The sequence below is a fragment of the Gambusia affinis genome, linkage group LG18 (assembly GCF_019740435.1).
Source record: "Gambusia affinis linkage group LG18, SWU_Gaff_1.0, whole genome shotgun sequence".
NCBI classification, from domain to species: domain Eukaryota; kingdom Metazoa; phylum Chordata; class Actinopteri; order Cyprinodontiformes; family Poeciliidae; genus Gambusia; species Gambusia affinis.
Window position 1 is genome coordinate 14,474,644 of NC_057885.1, and position 13,022 is coordinate 14,487,665.

Sequence of the window (13,022 nt, forward strand, 5' to 3'; positions counted from 1 at the left end):
GAAAGAATTTGTGTTTCAAGAATTTGTTCCTTTTCCTATTTAAAAGTCAAATCATGTGTCCTTCGGTTAGTCTGTCCGTCCAACATGGGGTAACCCAGCTTGGACTAAATCCAGACAAACGATTACACATTAGCTTTCATTTTGTTATATCTGGCTGGCTTACAGACTTAAGTTGCTTTGTTTGTGTTATGTGCTGAGAATGTAATGATTCTGATGGGTTCTTAATGGTATTAGCATGAAGTATTAACAAGTAAACAAGTACACACCAAGTATAGTGTGTTGTTTGTTTCCATCTTATTTCCAAGTGTTTTTCCAAATCAAAATGTCAAACCAGAACTGGAAGCCTTCAAAGGCTTGTGCAGGAAAATGTTGTGTGTTCAAATTTTCTTACAGCAGCTTTTTTATGGTTTTTCTTTCAGTAGTAAATGCCAGTATAAAATTCAACTACAGACTCCCTGTAGTTGAATTTTGAGAGTGATAGAGCTCCATAGCCGGAGATCCTGCGCGGTCTTCGTAATTTCATATCAATTTAGCTTAATTTAAATTCAATTTCATTTTTTTTAATTTTCTCCCTTTTTTTTAGTTTTTGTGAATATTTCTTTACTCCATAATATATTTGTCTGCACAAAGCTCCTTACTTGCACCAGCGACTTCTAAAGTTGGGCCCAATCCAGCTATTGTTTGGTCTAGATTTCATGTTGAAAACTGGACTGGAATAAATGTTAAAAATTCACACATTTTTATACTGTCTTTATCCTTTAAACTTGGAATAAAGACAAAACTCATGAAATTTGTATTTGTAAAGGAAGTGGGAGTTTTACACAAAAAAAGTGCTAAGACTAAGTGAAACACAGGCCGTGCAAGTTTTGATTTAAGGGCCTAATCTTGATTTTCAGTAGCATGTTTTAAAGGTACACTGATTATAGTCAAACAGAGGTCAAGAGATTAAAGGGTCATTGAGGTTTTGCTAATTTTTTGTTGTTTTGGTAGGCAACATAAAGAACATTTCTCCTGTAAAAAAAAAGAATCACAGAGGAAATAGCAGGTGTTTCAGCGTGCATAGAGAAACAGAAAGAAAGAGTTATATGATGCTGGTCGAGCATCTGGGAGCAGCCACCAACTCTGCTGTGACACATCCAATCACCATATCCAATCTACAATATGCTGATTCTATCATAATAAAGAAAATTGGCTCAATCCCCAAGGAGAAGGGTCCTAATAGAAAATAATTCTGCCCTTGAAAACACTCCAGGCCTGTCTTTGATTAGATGATGCTATCTTTGTTTAGACTTGAGCATCTGGGACAGGACCATGTGTTCATATATTTAATTAAAATACCATTGGCTACACTGACAAAGGGTACTTATCTCATCAAAGTGTTCACCCCAGATTTTTTTTTTCTCTTAATTCAAAAGATTATCTTTGCTGATTGGCCATAGAGGTGGGATGGATGGGGGCAATATATGGAATCTATTAGTCCGTCTGGCATCCACATTGACTGAGAGCCAGATTTCATCATGCCATCTGGATTGGAGACAAAACTGTTTCACCTTTATTGCTGCACATATTTTTCTAAATCATTCACCCGGAGGGGGTTAAGGACTTAGCTACATGAGTTTGTTAAAATCTTGCAGTGACACGTTTTTGGGCGATTCCCTATAAGCTATATTATGTTTGCCATTGCAATAAACCTCATCTTTAACTGAAGTATTAAATACATCTTTAACATTCAGTATAAACTGTATTAACCAAGAAACATCTGTCAAAAAATATGGTGAGTATATATTGTAGTTAATATACGGATTAGTAAATCTATTGTCATTTTTGTCATTACTCAGGATTACCTGAGTAATGTTTCTCAGCTAGATTATGTAAGATGGCTTGTGGATGTGAATATTTCTAATGTTTACTAAAGCTGGAATTAAGATTTTACCTTCTAACACCTCTCTGAAGTTTTATGCAGTTCAAATGAGCATATTGATGTGTGGCATTAATTTGTTTCTTTGATAACTTAATGATTCTGTGTTTCACATGACAAGTTTGAATTTAGTGCACGTCTCCCTAGTAATATTAAATGACATAAATAGGAGTGAATACTAATTTAATTGATCTGGAATCAGAACTTTCAGGACAAACCTTAGCTACTTTGTGCAAAAAAGGATTGCGAATTCTTCTGATTTGCCAAGTTATAACAGAAAAAAAAAACAAAAACTCCAACCTTGTTCACTTTTCTTTAAACTTCCACCTTAAAAATGGCTTCACAAGATATGCAACAAAAACTATTTCTGTAACATTTTTACTGACTGACCATCCGGTATGCCTGCTAGATGACCCTGATATCACCAACACGAAATCCATTTGGTTAAGGCAGCAGATTCTTTAAAAATCTGACTCTAAGCTCCCACACCATTTATTATGAAGATATTTAGACAGATTTCTTTGACCATTGAAACACTGCATGACTTATTTGAGGCTCCAAGATAAACCTACACTATTGGAAGCAGCGCAGCCCATTTAGTGAGTAATCAAAACAGACACATTCATAAAAAGTCATTAAAACTTAACTCAGTTATTGAAAGAATGGCTTTTCTGCCTCTTGACATTGGTCTAAAATTGTTTGACCTTCACGTCCATTATGAAAAAATTTACTTTTAATATGTAATGTACAAGGAAACTAAACATATGATTTTGTCATGAGATTCACCAAAAATAAATATACAAATACAGAATTAAATCAACTTTTTTTTAAAAACAACCAAAAAACAGGATGTTCTTGATAACGGCTCCAAAGGAACTGAGCCAAAACCAGCTCTTGAATATCCAATTCCTTTGACTAAATTCAGTGCTAAATTCCAGCTGGTGGATAAATAAAAAAGATGGAGCTCCTTCAAAAATTAACCCACAACCTCCAGTAAGCTGCAGCCGTCACGTCGATTACAAGAAACATACTCCATTCTGTGACCTGCAGTAGTACAGAAATTCCCCAGACAGCCATTACAGCTTTCACAGCAAGTGTTCTCCTTCTCCTGTGGCCTGTGTGCCTTGAAAATGATCTTCCAAATGAACTCATGGAGGATTCTTGTGACTGTCACGCAATCTGTTTGCCCATGGGACAAGGGACACATTTACTTCTGTAACCAAGATGTGTAACTCACAAACAAGTAGGTTAAGAAATTTGGATTTATGACCAACGTTGTAGTTATAATTAGTCTTCTTGTTAAGTTCAAAAAGGAGGATAGTAAGCACAAACAACCATGATGTCAAAAAAATGAGGAGATTGTTTAATGCAAAATCAAATAAAATATTATTGTACACTGTTTTTTCCCCCAACAAAAAGTGTCCACCCTTATTACATCAGGTAGTGCATTTTCCTTTAGTCCTGATTTCTTATTGTTCAGTTCCTTTCTTTAGTTCAGTGTTCGAAATTTAAGTCAGTCAGTCAAATCTCTGTCAGTTTCAATGGCCATGTGTTTCTTGAGATCCAAAATTTTATCTCACACCAGTGCAAGGCAGGCAGCGGATCCAGCAGTCCCAGTTCTTAGGTTGAAACCTGCAGCTCAGTGCATCCAATCCAGGCTTATCACCAACATAAATCTGCTCATATCAAAAACTTCTTTCTGGATCAGAATCCCAACACTATTTCATTTCATTTTCCATACTTGGAACTTGGGGCGTAAAATATATCTGAGTAAAATATATGAAGCTCTATAAAAAATAAAAAAAAACATCTGCATATGCATGGTTCTTTATAGCCATCCCTTCTGACTCCGGTATCCTAGTTACAACAGCACTCAGAGAGCTCAAGACTCCAAAGTGACAAATAGTGACAAAACGTGGCTCTGTCTTAAATCAATGCTATCTTGACTTAATAAAATGTGCTGGGGCTGTCCAGTTGTTCCAATATCCATAGCTGGAGATGTCATTGATTTACCTTTCATTTGGGATTCTGCCAAGGACCTGGCTATTGATTTCACATGAATGGGTGAGATATGAAATGTGGCATTTTCTATCATCACATCTCAGCTACACCCCCTGCTCACGTGGGATGCAGGTGTTTCTCTGGCCTCAGACGCATGCAGATTACCGTCACACTGCCCACACGCACACATGCAGTACCTGGACACACATATTTACTGCTGCTGGTAATTACTTGTGGAGAGATGAGAAAAGAAAAAAAAAAAAACATTGGTTTTCCAATATCATTTCCTTAGCCAGACAGCTCACAAATGGAGTCTCATCCTTATCAGGACATCCTCGGTGCTTCTCTCCTTTTCTCTCTCAGTGTCAAACTGGTCATAAGCCCGTCTGTGGAATTTTCCAGTAAAACAAAAATAGCTTAAAGAACACAAAAACTGTGCATCACACAATTAATTCGGTACAAATCAGTAAAACATGCAGAAATGTATGAAAATGTGGAACTCATATTTGTTTTTTGCAGAAGGTTATTAGGATTAAAATGTAAAAGAAAACATAAAATCAGTTTTTAAAGAAGTTTTTTAAATGGATGACAATATATGACATTTCTAATACAGTACTGTTTATTATTGTATGAAAATAGTAGGAATGGTAAAACAAATTAATAGTGGACAGCATGCAAATTAGCAGGACCCCAACCTTGGCTCATGGAATGTTGGTTAAATAAATTTATGTCCGTCATCTTAATCAATTTGTGTCAATATCAAACTGAGTATTCTGTGTTTGATGGCAAAATAAAATCCAGGTCGTCATGCAGCATTGCTTCTCAGAGTCACAGCTTATTTGAAACCTTCAAATCAATGCTCCAACAATAGCAATTGGTTGTATTTGGCGAGTACCTTTTCCCTTCGTCTTCCTGAGTAATGAGATGCTGAAACCTCCAGTTCTCATTGCAGCCACAATTTAAAAAAATTCCCACCTAGATAAATGTTCTTAATTTAAATCTTAGATTAACTAATGAAATATTTTTTTATGTTTCTTACTGATTATTCACAAAAGTCTCAGTTGCTGTGGAGAGTGCTGTAGTTTTCTTGATGCTGTGGTTTATGAAGTATTAAGTTAGTTTACAGGTTATTTGGGCATCTGCTGCAGCAGGGCTCTGGGTAAGGCTTTACCCTTCACTGTCAGCAACAAGGACATTGCCCTTCATAGGGATTGTCCGGTGAAACAGCTCGCAACACCTAGCTCTCTCAAGTGCTCCATCTATGGCATTCATAAAATGCTTTAAATCTTTCCTTCAGATCTTTGTAAAGGGAAATAACAACACACAAGTCCTGACAATCATCTAATATGGAAAGCATGGACTTGGGGGTCAAAAAGTCAATAATTTGCCTCTTTAATTTAATCACAGACCTGGTACTTGCTAGAAGAACTCTTATTGTGATCAACTGTTTGAATAAAAGAATTCAAAATGCACTCCATTGAGTCTATGTTTCAACATGACAGTGAAGATCTTTCTAGCGACCACGGGATCCACAGCTGACGCTCTTTCACAGACTGTTTTGTGCATCATGAGCATATTGCTGGGCATCACCCGGGCTTGGGGCAGCTTATGAGCTTGCGTAAGAGCTCATTTATAAAATGAGAAGGGTGCCAGTGTCACATCTTCAGCACATTTCATGAACTCAGTCGCGTTTGCAAATGCCAGTCAAAGTGATGCTGCAGTGACGTCCAGAGCACTTTCTGTCCACCCAAGTCATGTCTGTAAGTAAAGAGCCATGCTTACTGTAAGCATATGGATCGGAGAAAGTGCTTTGGCACACACTCTTCCTCCCCTTCTTCATCCTGTGACCCAAGATCTTGAGAGTAATGAGAAGGGCCACACATCTCTGGCGATGGTTCACAATGACTCAGCCATCAATCATAGCACCAGCTCTGTGAAAATAGACTTAGGTCTTTCCGCTATGATTCCTTAATGCCTCACACTATATATATATAAAGCAATTTGGTGATATAGATGCATATATAGATATTTATTTCTTTTAGTAATCCAGTTGAAGAAGTGAAACTAAGCCTCTTTCTATTCCTGTTGATGCCTGTGGCTTTTAGCTAATAAAAAAAATGTATCAAAATCCAATTTTCTGATTATTTGAATATGAGACCTATTTTTAAAATTGTCTTTTACAGCAGAAATTTTGCATTATGTCCATGTTATAGCTGCTTGCTATACAACTGTCCAGCAAAATCTTGTCCAGCAGTCATTGGGCAACAAGCGCAGACCACCTTGGACACGTCGCCAGTCCATCAAAGGGGATGGAATGTATATTAATATATTGTCGTGGCAATATCAGTAGGTGCAATTTTCTTTGACTGTTTGGAGTGCATTGTGAATTGTTCTGAACAGACAGAACTCAGGCCTGGCTTGGAACCCAAGATTTTCTTTTAACAAGGTAAAAGTATAAAATGGAACACTTCTCTGTGATCCCGTTAATATTAATATTGTAAGTAGCTGGATGTGTGAATAACATTTCTATCCTAAAATATGGGTATGTAAACTCACAACAAAAAAAATAAAATAAAATAAAATAAATAAAAAATAAAAAAATCTATATATATAGATTTTTTTTTTTTTTTCACATATGAAGGATCATGAGAGTTAGCTTGAAGCAGCTGCACTGAAGACAAGGCTAAATTTAAGTTTTCCTGTGTAAGAATGTGCTTACCTCTGTTTCAATTGCTTTGCCAGCCCAAGATGCTCCTGCTGACTGATGGCTCCTGGGCAGATTAAGGTTAAAAATAAACTATCTGTAAAGAATGCATTGGTTACACCACTGATGATATTGATATATTTGTTACAGTGTATGAAGTCCCAGCTTCTCAGTTACATAGCAGACCACAGCGTACAGAGAACAGCTGCCATTTCTGGGCCTGAATTTAGTAGCTAACGTGGAATATAGCAAAAACAGAAAGACAAGGAAATAAAAGTATTGGTTAACTTATGTCAATGTTCACTTTCATTTATATAGAAAAAAAATCATGACCCACACAGGTAAGCAGTATGTAATGTACCTTATTCTGTAATTTTTTAAAAAATTTTTATTTGAATAAAATGTGTTAAAAATATTAAAGGTTAAAATAATAAGCAATAACCAAATTTATTTGCATTATAAAAAGTATTGTGTCATTAAATTTACTACCATCCTTTGTCTTATTAGTGTTTATTTGACAAATAAATAAATGTCACTGCTTGAGGAAAAAGAACAAAAACACCTCTGGTTTTTCTCACTCCAAAAGCTCTTTCTTTAATAAGTAAAACAACAAACTTTCTTTATTTGTACAAGTGCCTGGTGCACATCAAGGCTCAGTTCGACCCGTCCTCTCGTCCAAGAAGCATGAGCTGTTTTCCAAGTGTCGATACAAACGCAGAATGCACTATGAACTTTTCTGAGGGATTTTGCAATCCCGTCTCCTTAAAGTTTTGCTATCTACACAGTAAAAGAACAAAGGAAAAAAAAAGAGTGGGAAGTAAACTCAAACAAGAATTAAAAACTGACCCAGAAACAGAAGCGAGCACGTTTCACAGCAATGCCTGAACGACCAGAGAGTAATTTCTTTAGTTTTTTCTGATTCTATTGAGATCTGTGACATAACAGAAAACCAGAGCGATACAGAGCAAAATTCAGAGGCCAGCACAACAGAATGAAACTGCTCCTAATCACTAAATTTACAGAGAAAAGGTTCGCCCAGAACAAAATACAGCAAAACAAAACCAAGATGAAAAAAAGCATATCGTGTGCAATGCTAGTTATCTGTACAGTCACATAGAAATATGTCATAATTCTCTCATTAGTTTTTTTTCTCCCTCTTAACAAAGGTTACAGTAAAATAAATGAAATAAGAACAGCTATGCTTGAAAGCATACAATCTATAATTCCTTCATGGCAAATGTCCAAAGTGTAAGTGTATTTCTTTTTTTATCCATTTTTATTTTTATTTTGGAGGAACACTTCAGCAAACAAAATGTGCTGCAACTCACCAAAGAGGAAGAAAATATTTCAAAAAGTCAATATAGATACAGAAGTATAATAAAATAGTCCTTTTTTCTTTAAATTCCCCATTTATTCTGTTGAAGTCTATAAGTTCAGACTTTGGAACTGTCTGGCTCCTCTCGACTATATCGCTGAGGTGTACATTTTTCGTGGATGTCTCTTATTAGATGGAGACAAAACACACCAAACAGGAGAGGGGTTCAAAACGAGGGAGGAGGCTGGGGACACAACATCAACTTCCTGGAATATCTAACCAAAGATAGTCACTTCCGCTCTCTTTTTATAGCAAATCTTATCCTGTTTGTGGTCAGTAAAGGTGAGAGTCAAGCTGTCTCAGTCTTCAGGACAACATTAAAAACAATGGCTACCACTTCCGACAATTGATGGAGTGAGTGCACATGGAAGAGGACTTTGGGAAACAAAAGGAACTACGGGTTTGTTGAGGGTTTATGAGCCTATAGGCTGGTGACCAGGTGTGAGGGCTCTGGGTGAGCCTCTTCTGCAGAAAGATCCTCTCTGTTAGGGGGTGCGACAAAACCATCGCTGCTGCCCCGCCCTAGCTGGTAGTAGGAATGCAGCTGATGGAGGTGATTACGGGAGCCCAAGTTGGGCATGCTCTTGTAGTAAACGTCGTCCAAGCTTGCCTCCGGACTCTTGGCATCTCCACTCTCCTTGGAGCCATCGGTGGACTCTGCAGACACATCGGGCAGGCCAGGCAACATTGGCATGCTGTTGTAGAGGGAGTCTCTCTGGTGGCTGTGGCTGGGGGACGAGCCTTCATCCTCGTTACGCTCGTTGTTGAGTAAGGGGAAAAAGCTTTCACTGTTCTCCTGGGGGATCCTTCTTCGAGAAGATGAGGAGTTGGAGGCAGAGGAAAAGGGATGATGGGGGAGTGGCAGGGATGGTGACATGGACTGCTGAAGCTGATTGTGAAGGTTGTCGACTGCCTGCAGGGTTGGCAGTGGTCTTTGTGGCAACAAAGGGGCATTGGACTCCTCGCGTATCAACTCCAGACCAAGGCCTTCATCATTGTGGGTACCAAAGGTGGAGTGATCGTCGAGGTTAAGCGCAACATTCATGCCTATCCCCACCCCCAAGCCCATGCCATAGCCACTGTCTTTGCCGCCATTGCTAACATTATTAACCAGTTTGTTCACGAGGTTCCGGTTCTGCTCGTTTGAGCGCTCATGGGAATTGTTAAGGTAAGAGGGGATATAGTTGGAGGTGAGCTCTTTCAGGATCTTCTTTTCCAGGGTGGTCTCCTTGTGGTTGTATCCCCGATCGATGATCTGAACACAGTCACTCATGTACTCAGCACTGGCGATGCTGTAACTGTTGCCATGATTACCATTCAGTGGTAGAGTATCCATGACACTTGTATCCCGGGCATTGTTCAGGATTCCCTCTGAAATGAGAAACATGAGTGGTGGGGGTGCGGGGGAGGAGGGGATGATGGAGAGGGACGGGGGTGGTTGACAAATGTGAATGGTAAAAACTGGTGAGTGCAGTTGCCAAAGACGTATTGGGTGTTTTTTCAAAGCCAAATAGAACACAGCAAACAAGTTTCGTCTCTTTTATGAAAGAAATGAAGCCTTGAGGCGATCCTTAAAAAGTAAATAGATCCCAAAGATGATGGATTAAGAAGAAAATACTTTGAAGGCATTTGAATATAACTTGTGCATCTCAATAAATTAGAAAGTTATTGTGAACAAATTTATTTTAGTCATTAAATTAATTTTCATGTTTCTCGTCTTCCTCCTGATAATACATCATAGCTCTCACATGTGTTTTAACTCACGCAAATCTGCTGGACACGCATGGTCAACAAATTGACTATAGGCAGATAAGCAAGTGCTTAAGTCCAGCTGGAAAAAACTTCACAATCATCTCAAGGTTATTGTTATGTCTGCTGCTCTATTCACTTTCTATTTCAGTGTAGTTTTATCTCCACTTAACTTTTGATTAATATTCTCAAATATGGTGCTTTGAACAGCTTTTAACAAAAACCTTTTTTATCAATGACTGTTTGCTGGGTGACTGCTAAGATCCTTCATTATTATAGCAAAACCAGTTTTTATGTATTTTTAAATATTCTAATCTTCTAAGTGACTAGTCAAAATCATCAAATTTACCTCACACCTTGAAATACATCAGCCGATGAATAATGAAGAAAAAATAATGATATTCTAATTGATTAAGGTGCACTTGTAGGACACACTTACCTTGTTAAAATCTATAAACTGAATTTTGCTTACTCTTTGAACAGAATGTTCTACAACCAGAATAAAACACTGTTTTGTGATTCCAAACACAAACATTCACCACAGCACAAAACTCAACGTTTATGCAGGCAAACAGACATTAAACAATTCATGCAATTCCCTCACATCTCACAGTTGGAACTTTTAATCTCATTTTGTAAAAAAAAAAAAAACATATTGAAGTGATTGCAAATATTTCTGCAACTAAATCTGTGCAAAGTTGGACATGGCACCACAAATAATGATATTCTAATTGATTAAGGTGCACTTGTAGGACACACTTACCTTGTTAAAATCTATAAACTGAATTTTGCTTACTCTTTGAACAGAATGTTCTACAACCAGAATAAAACACTGTTTTGTGATTCCAAACACAAACATTCACCACAGCACAAAACTCAACGTTTATGCAGGCAAACAGACATTAAACAATTCATGCAATTCCCTCACATCTCACAGTTGGAACTTTTAATCTCATTTTGTAAAAAAAAAAAAACATATTGAAGTGATTGCAAATATTTCTGCAACTAAATCTGTGCAAAGTTGGACATGGCACCACATGAGCATTGCTTTTTCACAGTTTATTTACATCTCATCCATCTGCACTTAACCAGCCATCTCTTAAAAAATTGATCGTATTCATTAAATCAGAATCCCACCACCCTGACAGGAAGGAGACAGTCTGTTCTCTCTGTTGCACTAACATGCATCTTTCATATTTCATCACGTTAACCATACTGTTGACATCAAAGCGAGAAAAAAAAAATTGACGATAATTCAGACTACCTCAGACAAGGCCATCCAGCTTGTTAAAAGTGTCAAGCTCTCAGTCTGACCTCTTAAAATTTTGACAAGAAACATCAAGTTTCCTTGAAGGGTAACGGCTTGATCAAAGTGAATTGGAGAGCAATAAAAAGAAACAACAACAATACTATCGGGAGCATGAACTCCCAATTGTTCATGCTATTGGGGAAAAAAATATATTGCATGTTGTTCAGAGAAGGCTACAGATCAATTTGTGCTGGTGTGCTTTAAAAATATTCAAATTATTCTGAATGTATAGTGTATTTAAAATGCTTTTATTTTTAAGCACATTAAAAGGCATATAAATCTGGGTTGGAATGGAAACGTTTAATGTTGTATTGCTTTCCTAATTGGATCTAGTTCTTTCCAAACTGACTTACAACGTTTTAACTATTCCTTTGTAAGCATCGAGTGAAAAAAAAAGTAAAGCCAAAGTCAATTACATTTGATAAGCAATGTTTAGTTTGACTCCCATACTTGTCTCTCTGTAGGGCTCTTTTGGGAACAGCATGAGGAAAAGGAAAGAAGAAAACACAATAAGAACAATAATGACAAGTAAAAAGAGAAAACTGCATAATGGTGCTTCAGAAGATTACCGCAACTCTTAAGTTCCACCATGCAAATTTTGTGTGCTTGCAGAAAAAGGACCATAAAGACATCATAAAAAATCTCCTGGCAAATATATAAAGGATGTTTTGCTGTAACGTTGCAGAATCCTTGGGGGGAAAACATGGGCAAAGGTCCTTGAGTGTCAAATGTGCCAATAAATCTTTTGATGCATTAGCATTTTCATTCCTCCAGATATTTCTTTTCCATCTGTGGCACTGTAAGTGAATTATAACCCTCCGTCACCAGCTCCAATGCAAAGTACTTGTATCGCATACATAAATTATCCACTTATCAAAGCTCTCTGAGTTTTTATCTGAACGTTACATGGGTTTCTCTCTACTTTTATGGACTTTTACAGACTCACAAAGTTGCAGCAATCTCATATTGACTGCAGAGAGCAGGAATAAAAATAATAACAGCTCAGCAGAGAGACGAAGGGGGGAAAAATTGCACTCCAATATTTAGTTGGAGCCAGAAAATGATGAAAAAAATAACTTCTTTTTGAAGACACCGTTGTGTCCTATTATCTTTCACGGCATAGTAGTTGATGGTTTTTAAAAACTTTATATGTATTCATTATAATAAATAAATCTCTGACGTATTTTTTCAATTTTTATTCTATCACTTAGCAAATAGAAATAATTCCAGTAATTCGAACTGACCTGAAACAAGAGATGTTTGGTCTGATTTATCTTCAGAAAATGAAAAAAGGGGGTCTGTGTTTTTTTTCTTCAATGTGTGGTTTCAACTGTATTTTGAATATTTTACTAAATATTCACAAGTAAAATCTTTACTGGAAAGTTCAGTCAGGAATTTGCATGCACTCATCATTGGCAAAGATGCTTAATGCAAATGTATCATTTTTGGGATTTTCTATTTAAACCGTTGTTTTTCTCCAAGTCAAATGGAGACACCAGAAACAAATTAAATATTCTCTTTATACAAAATAATACACTTATTATATTCAAAACAAAAATCATTTATACTGCTAATAAACATAGATTCAAATTTGAGTGAATAAAAAACACTTTAACATGTTTTTATTAAAGTTGTAGTATATATGCAGTATATAAGTTTGTATATATGAAACCATCTCTCAATAGATACCAATTTGAAAGCTGTATCAGTTTAAAAATTTTAATATTTAAATATTTATACCCTTCTCTATAATAAATGCAAAAACTGTTATTAGCTTTATAGTAAACAAAAGCTTCTTGTATATCCTGGCCAGTTTGTCACATTTTTGACATTCTGTCTTTGGAGAAGAGTTCAAAGTCTCTGAGGCTGGAAACTTCCTTGCCATCATTCTTAAGATTTATCTCCCTCCTTAAGTTCTTACTCTGCTGAAAGATCCAGAAAGACCCAATTTGAGTTTTGTGTATTT

General features: G+C 36.7%; 1 protein-coding gene across 13 annotated transcripts in view; it reads right to left on the reverse strand.

Moving 5' to 3' along the window:
* Positions 1 to 7,191: 7,191 nt before the first annotated feature.
* LOC122819845 (adhesion G protein-coupled receptor L3-like) overlaps positions 7,192 to 13,022 on the reverse strand; it is a 265,919-nt gene continuing 260,088 nt past the window's right edge. For 8 of the 13 annotated variants that reach the window (XM_044096839.1, XM_044096838.1, XM_044096837.1 and 5 more), the window contains one exon: positions 7,192 to 9,369. In XM_044096839.1, the coding sequence (XP_043952774.1) occupies positions 8,420 to 9,369 (950 nt within the window). In that variant the 3' untranslated portion in view covers positions 7,192 to 8,419. Of the gene's footprint in view, positions 9,370 to 11,472; positions 11,525 to 13,022 lie in introns of all 13 variants that reach the window. The other 5 variants (XM_044096843.1, XM_044096834.1, XM_044096835.1 and 2 more) reach the window with 2 other exon arrangements.